At 38.7% G+C, this 20,454-nt stretch overlaps 1 protein-coding gene across 3 annotated transcripts in view; it reads right to left on the bottom strand.

Moving 5' to 3' along the window:
* Positions 1–20,454, bottom strand: part of LGR4 (leucine rich repeat containing G protein-coupled receptor 4) — a 93,203-nt gene that overhangs the window by 25,771 nt on the left and 46,978 nt on the right. For 2 of the 3 annotated variants that reach the window (XM_069471203.1, XM_069471205.1), the window contains exon 2: positions 19,948–20,019. The exons of the other annotated variant lie outside the window; for it this stretch is intronic. In XM_069471203.1, coding sequence (XP_069327304.1) covers positions 19,948–20,019 — 72 coding nt within the window. The remainder of the gene's footprint in view (positions 1–19,947; positions 20,020–20,454) is intronic. 3 annotated transcript variants of the gene reach the window in all.

Below are 20,454 nucleotides of genomic sequence, written 5' to 3' on the forward strand. Positions count from 1 at the left end.
AGGCCTGGGACTCACATACCTAACTTGTACCCACACGAAGTGAAGGAAGGTTTTCAAGTATCTACTCAAAAATGACAGTTGAGCGTCCATGTGATCCAAACACAGGACTCTCCCAGGTTCCTGGTTCTCTCAGCAATATTCCCCTAAGCAGCTAGATTCTAGAACTATAATTTTCTTCTTTTGAATGCTCTCTCCCCCTTATGTCTTGGGACCACATAGTCACCTAGTCCTCCTTTATAAATTTTAAATTATAAATTTTAAAAACTTAACATTAATAATCCTTCCTGTAAAGGGTTTATTTCCACTGTCTTTTCTGTTTTCTAAGAACCCTGCACCCCTAAGCCTCATTCACCAATTCGTTCATTCACCAAAAAGTTTCATTCATTCATGAACAAATAAGAGTGCCCACTAAGTGCCAGACACACAACATCCTCTCCCTACACATCAGGTTCTCTTGATCTGTTCCATTCACACACTCTGATTTTAGGGACACAAGGAAGGATCCTTCACCAACCTTAAAATTTGAAGTCGTTGTAGCCTGAAACTCTCTATTCGATGCACTATTTTTTCTCAATGATGTGTCCCAATTAAAATGCAAATGGCCCTGGGAAGGGTAATACTTGATCCTTAACCAGCAAAACAGACAGATATGTATACTGAAGATGGGGGGCAGGAAGGAGACAGAAGAGCGAAACAGCCAGAGGACTCAGACACCAAAGAGGTGAGTACATAGAATTATTTCTTTAATGGCACGAATAACAATGCTGGATTCTCAGGCAACACCACAAGTTTAACACAGGGTTCATGCCCCTAAACTAAATTCTTCCTGAAAACCCCTCTCACCATGCACTTTGCTTCTCACAAGGCACGCTAGCACCTGAGCTCTACGCTGCAAGCGTTTCAAAGCTTCCCATAATCCAGGCTTCCTCTGTGCCATCAGCCTCATGGTCTTTCACCTCCCAGGGGTGCACGATATGTAAAACAAGGGATTGAAGAAGATGGTTTTAAGGCCTCTTCAGTGCTTCCATTTAAAAATATTTCTCCTTGGCAAATCCTCTTGGTTCTAGACTAGTCAGCTTTACCACTACATCTTTTAAATGCTTTACCTAGCAACCTAATTTTCACCCCTTAAACACCCAACTGCAATGCTACTACTTCCCTTGAAAGCTTCAGTTCTTATAAACATGCCCTATGCAAGAACAGTTAGACTCATAATTAAACAAGTTCATAGGTTGCCTTCCACTGGTTGTATCTTGCATATTAGACTTGAAGGCCAAGTACATGTGCTTTCAAGAACAAGGCATGCATCTCATAACTTCCGTTACCACCCACGAACATGACAACCAACTCACCAGCCAGAAACTGCTTTCTCAGAAGTTCCTCCTCAAAAATGCTCACCATTTCAACCCCATGGCATCCCGTAGTGTACTTTAGTGTGAGCTTGGCACAAATAATCCCAAAGAGCTTCCTACACCCCAGGTTCACTCATTAAATTCAACTGATCATGCTCATAGCTGTAATGTAAAGTGTTTAAAAGGTCCCATTTAAAAAGATCAAACTGCACCATAAGGGCCATAAGAGGCAGTAGCCATCTCTCCCCCAGTGCTTTAAAGAGTCCTGTGACTGGGACTGCTCCTCCTGGTTGTCTAAATGACCAGTGTTAAAAAGCCAGAGTTTGCCAAAAAAGAGAAACTATAAACAAGACCGAGGTTGTTATAGGATTCTTATTCTTTCATCTCTCATATTAGTTGTGAATGTCCTTGTATTTATAGGCTTTCCTTGAGGAGTTCAACCTATTATGCTGGGCTCATGAAAAAGAGTATTTTATAAAGTAACAAAGGAAGTAGCAAAATGCAGAACATCTGATTGTCTTAACTTATCAACAGAAAAGAGTGTTTAACCGCATTAGCTAAAATATTTGCTTCCTTTTCCCAAATCTCTGCCCCTTTATAAACCATGGGAAAACTAAAGTAACCTAACTTCAAAAAGCATTCTCTTTCTCCTCTACTTATCATCAATATAAATGACAAAATGAGCTCTCTGCATGAGGCTTATCCTGAAATACAAGCCAACTATCTGGAGAAATAAACACTACTAGTATGTGGTAGATGGTGATAATGCAGCGCAGGAGGACACTCTGCTCTGATTACTTAGTTTCTTATTAGAGTAAACATATCATGTGCAGCCCTCAGGAATGTATCTACCTAAGTTTACCAAGCTGCTTAATGAATAAGTACAGCAGCTTGGGAAAGGGTCTGCAGCTTCAGCAACTGCATCTTCCAAAACCTCTTCACGTTTTGCTTATTTCATGAGTCAGTACTTCTTAGAGTAAACCTTAGGGATGCTTCGTGTCGAAAAGCTCAGATCCAGAAAGGAGCAAATTAAATAAATAGCAGCATCAGGGACAAAGCCCCAAAATCTTTGGAAGAAAAAAACTGTGAGTCCACAGTAGTTGCAAGCATCGTGATAATGATAAATGGTATCATATGAAGGAATCAGACATTCTTTCATTTCAATCTTCTCATGACAATGGCCCTGCTTCTCGGAGTCCCTGAGAGGTTAGGTGACTTGGCATGAGTCACACAGCTGGTAAGTGGAAGAGCCAGCATCCCAGCTCTTGCCGGGCTGACTGCAATAGGCTGGCTGCAATGCTTATCCACTTCCTCCTGCACCAAGATGCCTCTAGTGTGTCCCCAAGAGGTTAGGAAATAACACCCAGAGAGGAGAGGTGGGGCAGAGTGGACCTGGGTAAGTTAATAGCCTTGAGTATCCATAGCTGTCACCCAGCAGACCAAAGCTAATGAGGAGCAACTATGTATTAGGAGCTCAGAACTGCAATTACGGAGAAATTTCCAACAGACCAACAGCACCATCCTTTCCATAGCCAAAGATGACCAGTCCCTGAGTGCCCAAGGGTAGGGCATGCCCTAAACTCACTGGGACGCCACTTAGGACATAGAGCATTCTCTGTTGTGCTTTTTTTCTAGCAATTCTCAGGAAAAAGAGGTGGCTGATGCTAAGGAAGACTTTGTCACCAATGGCCCTCTATTAGCAACCAACCACTTCCCAATCTATGCCTGGGTTTGCACTTTTGTGCCACAGCCTCTCACTACTTTAGCTTAGCTACTCACTATTTTAGCTTCTCACTACTTTAAGACCTATTGGCTGGTCCCAGAAGTCCCTTTTAATTTGTCAAATGATGATGTTTATATTTTTTCTTTTGTCGCACAGTCAATATGTTTTACTATTCTTCCAATGGCTATGAAATCCTAAAGAAAAAAACAAAAATCACTGGGGTGAAAACAGAAGGGTGAAAGTGGGATGATTTTCTGCCACAGAAAGTGGGCAGTCCCAGGCATCACTGCTTATCCACTCTATGTTCTGTCTCCAAGGACCATTGAGAGCGTGACTCTGCAAGGTTTCAATCCATCCACTCTTTTTTACTCTTCCTGATGCCACCTGAGTTTAGACCGTGATTTTTTTCTCCTGGATTATTGCCAGGAACTTCCACAAGACTCACACCTCAAACCACTTAATTATAATACTGTGAGATCTAAATCTTATAAAGTACAACTCTGAGCATTTTCCCAAAGGCTCTTTTTTCCCCTGCTGAATTAGCTGAACTTTCAATATGTCCTTATCCTCCTTTCCCACCTTCTTCCCGTGTTCCTTGTCTCCTACAACTTAGCACTGTTACTACGTCCAGAGACATCATGCTTTTCCACCTCTGACTCTTTGCTAGCACCATTTCTTTCACCTGAAATACCTCCACTCCAGCTTCTGCCGACTGACACCTTGTTAAGGTTGCCCAAGGTGAGGACTGTCACCAACATGAAACCACTATGCTGTCACCTTCCTTTGATTCCACAGGTACCTCAGACGAAGCTTTCTCATTGGGTCTTACGTTGCCTCTACTTACCATGTACTTATCTCATCTCTTTCAGTGATATTATGTATCGTTTAAGGGCAGGGACAAGGTCACATTCATTCTGTAATCCCTTGCATGAGACCTCACATATATTAATACCAGATAGTTGGTGTTTGCTGTAATGTTCCAATGAAGCCCCAGTGTAAGATTCTGGATTCAAAAAGGTAATACTACTACTTAAAGAGTGAGAAAGCTTCCTGATTATCTTCCCTTTTCTGCATGTTTTCTCCTCTTATTTCATTTCTACTTCCTCACTCCTCCCTCACTCTCCTAACAGGAAAGAAACCCTTAGCTAGATTTTAAAGAATCAGGTGCCAGGGCAACAATTTTCTTTCTCAACATATGCTCAGAGTATATTTTCTTAAGGAAGGGTGGGGAAGGACTTGAAACATGGGAACGCCAGTCCACTGGTCAATGGTATTACCTCAACACACTGCGTTGTACACATGACCACACGGAATTAAAACAAGTTTAGCAGGACTTCAGATGGGGACACAGTTTACTTCAAGTGAACTATTTATTCTGCTTGCTGTAGCAGTCCCAGAAGCAAAGAGAGCAAAGCCTGAGAATGGAGAGACAGAGGGAAATAGCAATCTACTAGACTTCCGTTCTCCCATTGGATTTGGAACCATTCCAGGAAATGGGATACAAATAGCTCAGTGTCTAATGTCTTTATGAATCTGTTTTGTGTACATTTATTATTCATAAGGACCATGAATTCATATTAGGGGCTCCTTCAAGGGGAAGCTTTTTGAAAAGCAAGAGTTTTCCGTTATATCCTCTATTATTAATGCGTATACTACCTGAACTTTTCTATCTGCTGTCCCTCCCAGCAGAGGGAAAGCAGGAATAGAGCTGGTTAAATATGGGGCACCATCAATGGTGTGTATGAATGAGAAGGCCACATTTCAGAAGATAATCTGGGCCAGGGGCTTAATACCTTCACGAAATGCACTGAACTAGACTGGGATTTCTTCACTGGGGGACAAATTTAAAGAAACAAGACAGGCAAGCGTGAAATAGAGGCTAAACCAATTGGTGTTATTGCTCAGAGAAATGCCTGGACTTGGGTTTCTTCTGGTCTGCTACAGAAATTCCATTGTAGCGATTTGGCTGGAATTCTAGCCAAGAATTAGCAGAGTAGGGAATACAATATATACACTGACTAGACATATGTACTGAGCTGGGGGGAGGGCAGATGAGGGTTCAGTAGCTTCCAGCAGCTGTTGTGAAAAGACATGGGGCGGAGAAAGCAGAGGGAGGCGACAGCAACTGCGACAGAAAGGCATGAAACACGCTTTGCACACAAATAACAGAGAGCTCTACTAATGGCAATTTCTCTATCACATTATGGAGAGGTTGGGGAGTAGGTGACAAAGCTAGAGGAGACTGGCTATAGTTTCCCAACCATTCCTGTGCCTACCTTCTTATCTGGCATCATGCTATTGTCAAGTCCTGACTCAAAAATACTTTGAGGCAGTGGCTCACGCCTGTAATCCTAACACTCTGGGAGGCCGAGGCAGGCAGATTGTTTGAGCTCAGGAATTCGAAACCAGCCTGAGCAAGAGCAAGACCCCGTCTCTACTAAAAAATAAAAAGAAATTAGCTGGACAACTAAAAATATATAGAAAACTTAGCTGGGCATGGTGGCGCATGCCTGTAGTCCCAGCTACTTGGGAGGCTGAGGCAGAAGGATCGCTTGAGCCCAGGAGTTTGAGGTTGCTGTGAGGTAGGCTTGACGCCACGGCACTCTAGCCCGGGCAACAAAGTGAGACTCTGTCTCAAAAAAAAAAAAAAAAAAAAGAAAAAAAAATTAAAAATTAAAAAATACTTTGGGCACCACCCCTCCCTTCTGATCAACATTTGCCTACCCTTCAGCTATGTCTTCTCCCTTCCCTCACCTTTTCTTTCTACACCTAGTTTTGAAGCCATGCATAGGAAGTATCACAGATTGTATCCAAACACGTCCAGGCTGCCTCTCCTGGGATGCAATTAAATACCCTAAGTGAGTGGATCACCACAGTGTCATGTCACCTGCAAAGTATAACAGGCAGCCCATGACATGGCCTTTAGAGAAGGCATCTCTAGTTCAAAACTGACCTGGCCAGGTATGGTCACAGGAAAGCATTTAACAGGAGGTTGACTGGCAGTGGTATTAAATATAATTTGAAATCAGCAGGATCCAAAGTTTTGGCAACGTTTTAAAGAGCAAAAGACACAATAATGCTGCATACTTCTATTAAAAGTGTTGAGCCATATATTTATTGATATGCTAAGGCCTGTGTGCTCAGAATTATGTTGGCTCCTGTGAGAAATAAAAACTAAACAAGGTATACTAGTTCCTTTTAGGGTTATGTGGTATCTATATATATAAAATAAAAAGCTAACATTTGTGTAGCACTTTTTGTTTTTACTATTCTATTAATGAAAACAGGTTGAGCATTCCTAATCCAAAAATCTGAAATCTGAAATGCTCCAAAATTTGAAGCTTTTTGAGCACCAACATGACACTCAAAGAAATGCTCATTAGAGCATTTTGAATTTCAGATCTGAAATGCAAATATTTCAAAATTTAAAAAATTTAAAATTGAAAACACTTCAACTCCCAAGCATTTCAAATAAGGGATACTCAACCTATTGGCCCTTAAAATCACTCACTCCTCCTGGCTTTTATGTTTCTTTTTTTATAAACAGATGAGGAATGTGAGCCTCTGTTTCCTACCTGTCTTGCCCAAGGTCCTGCAGCACAACTAAATAATGTAAATCATAGAAATAAAACAACGTAAATAAACTAATATAAATCCTAGAAATAGAACAATGTTGTTTTGTGTTATTTTCTACCATTGACTTTAAGAGGACCAAAGTATGTTTTACTTTCTTAGTGAATAAAGAGGGGTAACAATTCAATAGCATCCTTTATAGTTCCCCTTGGACATTCTTTCTATGAGGGTTAAATCTCATCAGATATAGCATATCAGAGTGGTCCTAAGTCAACTAACAATGTCTTAATTATCCTGTTTCTTCACATACTAGGGAAGACTTTTGCATCTTCACATAACTATTATGAAAGTGTATGCAAAAATTGGGTATGCTTTAAGAACATTTATGTATATTATCATGGAAATTTTCAAAGGTTTTCAAGGTAGTCTTCCTTCACAGAGAAGGGAAAACTTCACATATAATATTTCATATTATATATTTCTATTGAAATGCATAAAAACTAAGTAGCAATGCTTAACAAAAAATATGCCCCTACTAAAACTTGGTCTACAGGCCATCTAGAACTTTTTTACACACGAAAGATCTTTATTCAATTCAAAGAAATTTTAAGTTCCACCTGCACCAAACTGGCTTTTGTGTCTCCTACTTCTTCTTATAGTAACTCAGAGAAGACTTTATTTTACAGGTAAATCAATAAAAACCCTGGCAATAGTTACATTTCCTGAGCAAAGTTATCCTGACAACCTAGTCGTTTGTCCTCTGGCAATAAACACGTGCAATATCCACCCATGTGAGGAAATAATGTTGCAGCTTTTAAAAAAATTTACAGCTAACGTCAACCAACAAATATTTATTGAGTGTCAACTATAGGCCAAGTACAACAGGTACAGCAAAGGAAGTACGGAGTAATCCCAGCACATTTCTCACTTCTTTTCTTTTAAATAAGAACAGTTCACTAATCATAAAATTTCAATGGAATTTATATAAACTGATAAGGTTTCTTACATCAATATATTTAAAATGAGAAGAAATCCTTCGTCTTAAGTCCTTCCTCAATTTCAGTTTCAAAAATATGGTTACTAACAGCAAACGTCATATAGAAGTGCAACTACAGAGGCCCTGCCCTTCCTTAGAAAGAAGTCAATGGAATCCAGGAGACAAGTACACACTGACACACCTGGAGCACAAAATAACAAGGCATACAATCTGGTGCTAAGTGGTGAGGATTAGAGAGAGTGCAAGAGGGGTTTGAAAAAGAAAGACCAAAGAAGGCTTCATATGGCAGAAAGGGCTCAAAATGGGCTGTACAAAACAGGTAAAAATGTGAACAGTATAGAGAGGAACTGTGGCAGCCACTGTTGGCTGCCTACCTAACACCCATTCACACCTTCCTGATAGAGCCTGTATTTGTTCAAACATTCCCCCCTGCTTCACATGACTCAGCTCTGTGAGTAAATTCCAATTGGCCTTAACCCACCATGCTGTTCCCATTCCGGTAATTGGTTTGGGAGTGGACCTGTAACCCCAGCTCTGGTCAATAAAGTGAGAGGACGTCTGCTGGGTGTTTCTAGGAAAGATAGCTTTCCTTCTCAATGAGGAGACATTAGAAGGATGACTCTCTTTTCCTTCTGGATGCCATCCTGTCTGAATGTTCTATGCGGAGTGACAACAGCTATGGGACAGCCCTAACTGGGGAGAGTAAACTAGGAAGTAGGAGAGACCCTGAGTTCTTGATGACATGGCTTAGCAACTCTATTACTCAACCCTGGAACAGTTCTATTACCTTGTTATATGAGGTAATACATTTCCTTACTGGTTAAGATACTTTGAATTGAGTTTCGTTACTTGCTGCCAGAAGTATCTTAACTAATTGCCTAACCAATAACCATTCTTCCTTCCTTACCTAGTAATAGAACCCTGATTTTAGTCCAGTCAAAAATATGCCCATTTCAAAGGGCCTATTTCCCAGCATCCTCTGTTAAGTGTACCCATGGGACTAAGTTCTAGCCAATGATATGTGAGCAGAAGTACCATACGAGATGTTCAAGATGGCTTCTTAAAGGAAGCTGGTTACTGGGAAATATCCCTTTCTTTATTGCCTCCTTCAATATTCTTACTGCTGAGGATTGGGTCTTGATGGCCGCAGCTCCAGCAGACAGTCATTTTGTGACTTCCATCTTGACATGGAAGAGCTATACACAAAGAACCGCAGAGCAGAATATCAGGCCCTACACCTCTGCTAACTTTGATATGCACCACTGTAGCTGCAGGTCACCAGGCTGAAGATTTCATATATATGTAAATAAAATAAAGCCTTATGTGTTTAAAGCCACTGTTATTTGGAGTTTCCCATTATAGTCAAATCTCAATATAATACAAGAATTTAGGAAAAGAGCTAAATTCAGTATATCAGGACTATAGTAAAAGCACAATGAAAGACAGTACATTAAATACACAAAGACTAGGTAGGATAAGAATGTTTCTAAAATTGCTGTTTGTAATAACAAAGAATAAACATTTGATAAGTAAGAGAGATTACATAAAATGTGAAGCATCCAAACAATACTATGTATTCATTAAATGATAAAAACAAGATGTATTAATATGGAAATATTATGACAAATACAGTATCAATGGTATGTCTCATAAAATTCTATTTTTAAAAAGAAATTGCATACATATACTCAGAGAAAAGTCTGGAAGGATATATAACAAAATATTAAACATGGATATCTCTCAGTGGTAAAATAATGAGTGATTATTCTTCCTCTCTTCTCTATCTTTCTCTACATCCAGATTTTAAAAATTGAGTATTCACCAATTTTATATATTTTTTTAAAAGTCTAGATTTTATTAAGCATTTTTACAACTTATGATCATTTTTCTTAAAGCCAAGGGTATCTGTGATACAAATATTTTTAGTATCTCCTAATGATCTTTGAAGTATATGTATAGTCCAAATAACAGGTAATGAACAGGGGAAAATAATGAACAAATTCTAAGTCAAAGATTCTATTAATACGAAAGCATGTAATATTTTGTTGAATAAGCATGGCTTGACCAAGAGCAGGCAATACATGAAAGAAATGACTTAGCCTATTTCTTTGCTGGAAAATTTAATCATGCCAGTAGAAAATCAAATACATTTTCATTTACTTGTAGTCACTACTATATTTAGCCAAACAAGAAATAATCAGCTTTGATTAAAATAAATAAATGAACCAGCAAACTGTGGTTTCATTTGCCCCTCTACGCTTTCTGAACCCCACATCCAACAGTTTAATAATGAACTGCTTGATTTCCCTTAATCCCCAGTGAAATTCTGATCCATCCAATCCAAATTCTGAGTACATCGCCTCCATTCCTGTGCTGCTAAGCACTATAGGACAAAGTTAAAGATCTAGTTGGTTCCACTACAAATTCATATTATCCAGACTTTAACTGGGACTCATTATGCTTCAGCAATCTTTTGTTCATTTCAGACTGACCCAATTAAACAAACATTTCCCACGGGATGCCTAAGTCACTAGATTCTAATGGGCTGTGATAACTATGGTTTCTTTCTCCCCGGCATGTCTTCCTTCCTCCTTTCTTCTGCTTCCTCTGGGGAACTTCTCCGCTCTAAGTAGTCCTTTTGGGGATAAGTCCATGACACTGGTTGCACTTAAACAGAGTGAGTGGTTCAAGGACAGGCAAATGAGACAAGTCTGGCCAATCAGAGTCCACCTAGGAGCTTCCTGCTGAAAGCAGTGAGGAACACTTTAGAGATTCATTTTGGGTGTCAAGAAGCAAAGATGTACTGAAGGTTATATTTCCCACAATATGGAGACAGGCTATTCGCAACAGGAAAGAACGAAGCCAGAACACAAAAGTAGAGACAACCGAAGCTAAGAAATGGAGAGGATGAGAACACTCTCCTAATTTTTAAGCCCTGAGATCCAGTATCATCTGAAGCCAACTCCACCTCTGGACTTTCTAGTTCTACATGAAACAATAAATCCTCTTTTATGCCTTAACTGGGTTTCTGTCTCTTAAACCCTGGACTCCTGTCAAATACAGTACATAGTCCAAGCTTTATCCACTCTGCACAAACCAAAAACCACCTACTAGCAGTCCCTAAATGCCTGCTTCCTGATGATCTTCTTTACTCAAAAGTCACTCTCACCACCCTACTGAAGCGATTCTAAAACTACTTAAAGAAGTCAAAGCCTTTTCTCACGATCTGGCCACAGGCATCTCTCTCCAGCACATCCCTATTGATCCCTCACTTCTTTGTGAAAAACTTCTCCTCCCACAGCTCCTGGGGCATGGTTCTGCCCTAGTTCTCCTGCCCCTCTGGCACTCCGTCTTCTTCCCACACCCTGATTCAAGTGTTTCCCAAGGAGTTGTCTTTGGCCTTCTTCCCTTTTCTTCTATTCTAAGCTCTTTCAATCTAATGTTTCCAGTAATCACCTCAAAATAAAAGATTCCCAAATCTATACTTACGACACTCCATTCTATAATCTATACCCATCAATCTCTACTCTGGACTCTACTCCTATATTTCCAGATGCCCCCACCCAAATCCCATCTGAACTCAATATGTATATTCAAAATTGCATTTAATAGCTTCTCTTCTGAAACAATTTCTTTTCCTGTATTGTTTCTAATTTGTCAAAGCACCATCAGACTCTTGGTAATTTTAAAATTAGGTGCTAATGATGTCACCCCTATGACCCCAGCCAAGACATCCTCTTGATTCTATTTCCATAACATCTTTTGCATAGCTTCCCTCTTCCTTCTCCTTGCCTCTCCTGTGCCCTAATTCAGATTCTCATAATTCTCACCTGGACTGTTGCTCCATTTGCATGTTCATTTGTCTCCCTGACCTCTCTCAATTCCAAACTCTCTGTTAAGAGACTACAACTATTGAAGGTCATGTCTGATCAAGTCATTCCCTAGTTTGAAAAACTTCAACGGTCAATCAAGAGTTCAAACTCCGTTAGTCTGCCAAGAAAAGTCCTCAATCTGGCCCCAGACTCCTTTCTAGGTTTCTATCCCATAACTTCCTTGCAGGAATTCAACACTGCAACCAAACCAAACATTTTTACTACCTATCCCAGTCTATCTCCCACCGTTGCTCATGCTCCTCTGCACATCTTCGCACATCTCCTCATGAATAACTTCTTCCCTCCCTCAAGGCTCTCCAGAAATGCCATCAATTATTTCTTGCTAAAAGTAATTTCCCTTCTCGTTTGAACTCCCATCATTCGGGTACACTGTTCCTCTCCCCTGAAAGCAAGAATTCCATTTAATTCAGCACTGATCACAGTGCTTTGCCTAACAAAAGTTTGCTGAATTAATGACTTGTCTATAAGTCTTTCCTCCTCTGCAAGGGCAGAGTCAGACTTGAGATTGACACCAGGCTCCCCTACTCATGAGCCACGTAACCGTGGGCAAGTTACTTAACCTCTCTGGAGGAAAAACTCAGCCTCCTCATCAGCAAAATGGGAATCAACACAGCTCACACAGTTTCATGAGTTAAAATAAAACAATGTCCTAGGAAGGCCTATCCAGCACGTAGTAGATCCCAATTAGTACAAGCGCCCTTCTCATTTTTCTCTTTTCACCCTTACTCTCTAATCTGAAAGCTCGCCAAATGACACATTCGAGAGAACGACAGGAATAAAACAAGCAACACTCCTCTATGAGCTCACTGCTTACTTCCCAACAGTAAGGGTGGTGGTGATCTTTGCTCCCAAGTCATCCTACCAGAAGGCTATGAAGTGGAACAAGAGAATGCTTCCAAAGACTTTTTTTTAACTGTCAAACATCACCAGAGCAATTGAGGAACTATTCTGCTTTTTCTGGGAAATTACTTCAGTCAATAGAGTTTATCTGAGAAGGTTTCATCAAGAGAGCAAACTTTAAGTGAGTCAAACTTTAGTTTGGAAGCAAAGGAAATTCCTTGGTAAGTATTAGAAGAGAACAGTAGCTACTTTCTATAGCTCTAAACAACACAGTAAGATCATTCAAGACTATGTATACATCTCAGACATATAAAAGTTGATAGGATATTTAGAAATGGCATGGAACCCTGTAGGTCTAATTCTGGCTCAGTTACACACTAATTATGTTACTCTGGGGCAAGTCACTTAACTACTAGTAGGCCTTGATATTCTTATCTGTAAAAGGGTATGGCTAAACAAGAACATCTTATTTAGGAAGAACTCCTTGTTAACAAATGTGTCCATGAACTTACTATGGAAAATATTGGGCAGCCGATCACCTTTGATAACTGTAGACCTATTAAGAGCTGCAGGTGACAGTAAAGTGGATGGCCCTTTTAGCTTCCCTCCAATTCTGTGCCTTTCAAGACAATATTATAGCTTAGAGATTAAGAGGAATGACCTGAATCAGATTAACAAAGATTCATTTCCTGCATCTGCTATTTACTGTATGACCACAGTAAGCTTTTCCACCTCTCTAAAGCCTCCAAGTCATTATCTGTAAATCAGTAATAATAAACTCCTCATAGGGGCCTTGTGAGCATTAAATCAGGTAGTATGTACTAAGTTTTTGGCACATAATTAAGTTTTTAGCATTAGCTCAGGTAGACCATGAAAAAGTAGTTTTAGAAATTTAAAATGAATTACTGAGACACAGGAATCAGATGCAATTTGTGATTCTGGATTATATACTAGACCAGATTTTTTTTTTTCCCTTTTGCTCTAAAGGATATCAGTGGGACAGCTGTTGAAATTGGAATAAGAATCACAGATCAGATGATAATATGTATCAAAGCTAGTTTTCTGAGTTTGATGATTGATTGTACTCTGGTTATTAAAGATAATATCCTTGTGTTTCTAGAATAAACACTGCAATATGTAAAGATTTGTTCACAGGTTACTCTCAAATGGTTCAGAAAAAAATTACATATATTGTGTGTGCATGTGGAGAGACAGCGAGAAAGAATGAATGCTAACATTTGGGAAATCTGAGTGACGTGTATATGAAAAATTATGCTTGCAAGCTTTTAAAAGTCTGAAATTACTTTGGTATAGCATATTATATATATACAGAATGCTCTTATATGTTTTATATATGTTACTATATATGGATTGAATTAAATACATGGATTGAATAGCTGAATTTGATATGTATTATCTATGTTTATATATATAATTCAACCATTTAAAACCATTTAATTTTGACCCACCTCTGTTTTTATTTGATTTTAAACCTCCCTGTTCAAATTATTTGCTAGTCCTCTTCTGTAAAGTAGTGCCTCCATTTAGAATTGCCACACAGATGAAACGAAATGACAATCTCCAATTAGTACTCAGAGACCTAAGTTTCACTTTAGCATTGCAAAGCCTTCCAAAGTCAAATTATGTTTCGAAACAAATGGAATTATCCTAGTCATATAGTAGGTTTTAAACAATAATTGTCCACCTGCCAAAGCTGGCAATGGCTTCTGCTGTTGTTGCCACATCAAAGTAACAGCCACAGAGATTTTGCAGTGATAGCCTGTGGAAAAGTAGTTGCATATTCCTTCTGCTGTTTCTCACTAAATCATTTTCACAACTCCAAATTTCAGCCATTCTCCAAATGGCTACCAATGCCCTGACAAGTCCAAAGGAGAACCAAAAATATCTGTGGCAACATTACATCTGGCAACAGATCCTGTCAATGCTAAATGAATGTTTTCTAAAAACTCTGGCTTTCCTTTTATATTGCTGACAGAAACCCATATTGGCCTACTCCAACTCCTATCCGCTAACAAAACTCCCTCCTCCTCCAAAAACTTCAAGAAAAAGAAATACAGCAATGTTTAAGATGATTAGTGAAATTTACCTCACCTCACATGGACATACCACTTTTTGGTCACAAAGTACTTTTACATAAATTAATCTATTTTTCCTTTATAGTAGTTCTGTGAAAAGTCCCATTTCAAAGACTAGGAAAAGTATAAAAATCAAGAGTTTTCCAAGATTTCAGAACTTGGCATGTATTCAATTTAGAGCCAGAACCTATGTTTTTGTATTCTCAAAGTCGGGGCGGGGGCGGGTGGGGGGGGGGTGGAGGGGTGGAATCACTGGGTAACAATGTTTAAAAGCTATAGAACCTTCAAAAGTAGGTTAAATGTAAAAATAAAACCTACTAGCACCTAAAATACATTTCACTGAAAAAGTTGGATGGGATATTTCCCTGAAAATAAATATATATCACGTCTTACAGTGTTTCAGAAAGAACAGGGCTCTAGAGGCCTGACTTCAAGTCCCAGCAAAACAGCATAACAGGTCCATGAACTTGAACGAGGCCCTTAACCTCTTCAGCTCAGCTTCTACCTTTGTGAAACTGACTTCCTTACAGAGTTGTGGGAATAAATGTGTGTACGTTGTGAAGCTCATGCTATTTACCATCAGATCTTTATAAAATTGAATCCTTCAGGCCCCCAACAGGTCAGCTGTGTTCCTAGTCTCAGCAAATGGTATCCAGTTATCCAGAGCACAAATCCTAGTCTCTTCCCCTATCACTCATCCTCACATCAAATTAAAGTCCTTCAGAATAAAGTATAACTCCTTATCTTAAAAAGATCCTTCATGATCTGGCCTCATCTCCTGACATTTTTCTATATTTAAGCTTCAATCTTGTCATATCAAGCCCCTTCATGTGTCCTTAAACTTCTGAAATTTCTACCTCTGGGCCTTTGCATACGCTGTGAAGTTCTTCCTGGAGTATCCTTTTGACCCACCTTCATTTGGCTAACTCCTTCCTATGTGTCCTTCAAGACTCCAGAAGCTAATGTGGGAATCCTTTTCCAAATCCTACAGTCCTAAGTAAATATACTGCCTTTATTTGGGCTTCTGCTCCTTGCACATGCTTCTTCACTATAGGTTATTAAGCATGAAATGTCCAATTTCCTTAAGTACTAAGTTTGACAGTTGATATCTCTGACATTTCACTATGACATTTCTTATTTCATTTTTCTTGTGAAGGTATATCCTCATTCTTTCAAACGCATGGTTTGGCTTGTGATTAGCTTTCAAAGTTTTTTTTTTGGAGCAATTTTTGTGAAAACAGGGATAAGTCAACAGTTCACGTTATTTTCGAATATGAATTCCATCATGGAACCAATGCTGCGCAGACAGCTTGAAATATCAATGAAGTGTTTGGGAAGGATGTGGCTAATGAATGCACAGGACATCAATGGTTTGAGAAGTTCTCTTATGGTGATTTTGATCTTCAAAATGAGCCACATGGGAGACCTGACACCAAGGTGGATAATGATGAGCTGAAAGCTGTAGTGGAAATGAATCCATCTTAACCTAGGCATGAATTAGCAGCAAGGTTTAATGTTACTATTCCAACAATATTGGACCATTTGAAACAGATGGGCAAGGTAAAGAAGCTGGATGAATGGGTACTGCATGAATTAAATGAATGTTAGAAGAGAAATCATCTCGAAGCTTGCCTTTCTTTGTTGTCACGACACAAAGGTGAACCATTTCTACACCATGTTATTACATGTGATGAAAAATTGATGCTTTCTGACAATCTCAAGTGTTGGGCACAATGGTTGGATAAAGATGAAGTGCCGAAACACAGTGCAAAACTGAATATTCATCAAAATTTAATGGCATCTATTTGGTGATCTAGCACTGGTATTATCCACTATGGTTTTATGAAACCTAGTTAATTGAGTACAGCGGATGTCTACTGCAACCAATTGGATGAAGTGATGAAGATGCTTGTGATTAAGCAGCCGAGATTGATCAATAGAGACAGGCCAATCCTCTTGCAAGACAACACTTGACCACATGTCACGCAATGCTGCTCAAACTACAGAGGCTGGACTTGGAAACTATCTGTCATCCACCATATTCACCAGACCTTGCACCAACTGACTACCACTTCTTCCCGGCTTTGGACCACTTCTTACAAGGAAAAATATTTAATTCTCAACAAGCTGTGGAAAACGCCTTTTACGATTTTATCACCATTCGCTCTCCAGACTTCTTTGCTACTGGCATAAACAAGCAATCCTTAAGACAGCAAAACTGTGTCGATAGTTTAGGCTCGTACTTTGATTATACTGCTTCTTGCTTGAGATATAATAAACTAAACTTTTGATTCGAAATTGGACATTTCATATTTAATGACCTAATAGTTTTGTCTCTCCCTCTAGATCAACGTTGTACAATAGAACTTTCTGCAGTGATGGAAATGATCTATATCTGTGCTGTGTAATACAGTAGCCGCTAGCCACAAGTAGCTATTGCACTCTTAAAATGTGACTAGTTCAACTAAGGAACTGAATTTTTAGTTTTATTTAAGTATTTTTATGTTTAACATGTTTGATATTTTCTTCCCAAAATATCATAGCAAATATATTTAGCATATACCAAAAGCAGTTAAAAGATAGGAAGTTCCTTTCCTTTGGACATCAACTTTCAAAAACAGGAACAACTTTTGGAAAAGTGAATTTATAAATCATATAAAATGGGATGCATATATAACACTGACACAGAATTTTTCAAAAGATACTGGTTTTAGCTGTTTCCAGGCTTGTGCGAGGTGACAAAAGCAGTCTCTAGTATGTCGATCAAGAAAACATATGCAATTGTTGGCTACTACATTTAAGTATTTTAAATCTAAATTTAAATAGTCACCTGTGTCTAGTAGCTAGAGTACTGGACAGCACAGCTCTAGAGAGTCTGTCAACCCTAAAAACAGGACCATGGTAGTGTCTGTATCCCTAGTACCTACCACAGGACCTGGCATAGACTAGGATTCAAGGTTTGTTGAAAGAGTAAGTGAACGTGTAAATATCTATAAACACTTCTTCCATATTGTTGGGAAGTGGTTCCACCCAATACTCCAAGCACTCTAGACCACCGTATCAAATCTGGCCAAACCCAGTCACATCTTGTAAAGTGCACTTCATTAACTAACATGGAAAAACCCTTCAACAAATCATTTGTACTCAGGGCATTTGGCTTCGCAATCACTCTTAAATGACTTCCAGATGACTTCTGGACAAATGGTTACACTATTTATGAAATATTACAATAGTCATGGCAGCATCATTTTAGAATGTCAAAATCAACTACATTGCTCTATGAAGAAAAAATGTAGGCTTTTTACCATGTTTATATTAACATGGAAAATTCCCTTGAGTGCTTACAGTGTTACTAAAGTATTAAAGACTATTTTGAAGTGTTCTTTAAAAATAACACTCAGCTCTCCTAACTGAATTCATTTTTGAAATCCCATACAACATTTGGAGAAGGTGTACTGACTTGATTTGATGGGCTTCATTACCGTGACAGCAGAATATGGAGAGAACATGACCTCGCTACAGCGAACCAGCTGTCAAATTCAATTTGGTTCCAATTAAAAAATTCTGGTTGACAGAATTTAGGAGGCTGACAAATGCTTGGTCATTTGAGATTTTTAAGAAATCTAAGATGTGAACTTCACAAAGCAGATTAACCAGGTGGGACTCCACTTCCAGGTCTTCACTACAAAATCCCTCAAAGTATAATTGGCAGCTAAAGGTGCCAACAAAAGTGGTCCACACAGAATGGCCCTGTCCAGAACAAGGATGGGATGCACCATCACCTGTCTGGTGCATCACGTATCCCACAGAGGTTATACAACGGCTGAACAACCACTTGTTAATGTCCTTTCATCGCATAATTACTTCTGTAAAGAGAGACTAATCCTGAAGTCTAAAACTCTATGTGAAATAAAAAGGAAGAGGTAAGTCATCTCAAGGCTTGATGAGGGGAGTAGAGGTGGAACCTTCAAATGCACAGTTCACTCCCTAAGTCTATTTAAAATATTAAGTTAAAATAACTATCTCAAAATAATTAACGTCCACTACAGAATTAAAAAATAGGAGGTGAAAATAAAATACACACTTAATCCTTTTACCCAAAGATAACACTTGGTATACATTCTACTGGCTTTTTTTCCCCTTATGCTCTTTTATAACAGTAAAGTAAACACCCATCTAGTATGTATATAACACTCAACTCGGTTTCTTGCACTGTCCTAAGCATTTAACCCATATTAATTCATTCTGTCTTCACGAGAATACTATGAGGGAGGGATTATTAGTATCTGTACCTTATAGACAAAGAAACTGGGCAGAAAATGTTAAGTAATTTGACCCAGTTCACAAACTTCTAAATGTCAAATAATCTCTGTTCAATTTTTGCTGTGGGAGCATTATGTTCAACTAAGTAGCCTAGGAAGAAAAATTTCTCCTTAACTTTATTAAGCCCTTAACTGCTACTTCAATATCCTGCCATAAGCAAAGTGCACAATCTGTATATCTTATTTGACTCCTGTTCCTCATTCTAGGGGAGAGGCTGAGCTAAGATAGGAGACATTCACTGACTTGGATCTAATACTCAACAGCTGGGCTGTATGGCACCATCTGTAATATGAATTTAGATCCCTTCAGGACTATATCTCTTTGATGTTCTTAGCATCAATCTGTTACTTTCCTACCTCTATGTATTACTAACACATTAGCCTGGCTTTTAAAAGCCTATATTAACTTGATTCAAGTCTGATTTTTATTTTTTCACTGAGATTCTTAAAATATAAATATATAGTGCCCAATTTCTTTAAAATCCAAAAGTGCCTATTTTGATTATGGACTTCAAAAAAATGTGGACAACATAACAAAATGGAGGTTAAAACAAGTAGAAAAAAATATTTCCACAATGCAAACTGTTAAATTGGAAATGTGAGCCACAACTAAGCTCAGAAACCTTCTTAAAGGTGATCTTAGCGACCTGGACCATGTTCCATGCCTTCACCTCATTCCCAAGGTCATCTGCTGATGTCTAGGGGGAACTACACTCAGTTTCCTGCTGGCTCACTATTGATGTTGTCTGTTCCATCACGACCCTGAAACACCTTGTGTTATTTTTTTATGGTTCTGTTACCCATACAGCAACTCCTTGGCAACAATGGTAATTATCCAGCAGCCTTGTTATCTAAGGATAACCCTGTAATTAGCTTGTGTCACTGCAGCATTCATGGTCCTAATAATTGCAGCAAAAAAAAAAAAAAAAAAGTCCCATGGAAGTAGCATTTTTTAGTTCTGGCTTACAAAAATAACTTTGGCAACTACTCTCCTTAAAAAAATCAAGACATGATTTCCTCCACACAAAGTCCACTGAAACTAAGCTATCTGAATGTCCCCTAACAGAACTGATTATCTCGACAGTAAAGGCTCCCAAAGAGAATGGGAGAAAAAAACATATACACACACATTTTCTCAAAGTAATACTTACAGCTCTTCTAGAAAAGGAAAGTTCTTAAATGCATCTTCTGGTAACTGAGTAATGTTGTTCATGCTGATATCCCTGGAAAACATAAAGAACACTGTTAAATAAATGATATTAGGCTTAAAGCATTCAAACCAAGAGAAAATGAATTAGGTGCTGAAATTTTGTACATAAGCAGGAAAAGTGAACATAGAAGACATGCAGAAATACTCATAATTTGGCTTCAGAATGTAATGTTTAGAAAATACAGAAAATCTCAACGTTTTGTTATAAATTATGTCTCATAATTTAGCAATGTACCCAGATCCTGGATTTTCCCCCTTTCAGTATCCTTGCAAAAAATGTCTCAAACTTCTACTAGTGGGCCAGCGTGGCTTCTCAGTGCTGATATTTAAAGTGCTATCTGATCAAAATAAACAAATGAATACCCTGCATCTTGATAAATAAATTTGCAGGTGAGGGTAGCTTCTGGAGTCACTGTCAAGGCCAATAAAAGCTTGTCCTAGGACCTAC

The sequence above is a fragment of the Eulemur rufifrons genome, chromosome 6 (genome assembly GCF_041146395.1).
Source record: "Eulemur rufifrons isolate Redbay chromosome 6, OSU_ERuf_1, whole genome shotgun sequence".
Classification (NCBI taxonomy): Eukaryota; Metazoa; Chordata; class Mammalia; order Primates; family Lemuridae; genus Eulemur; species Eulemur rufifrons.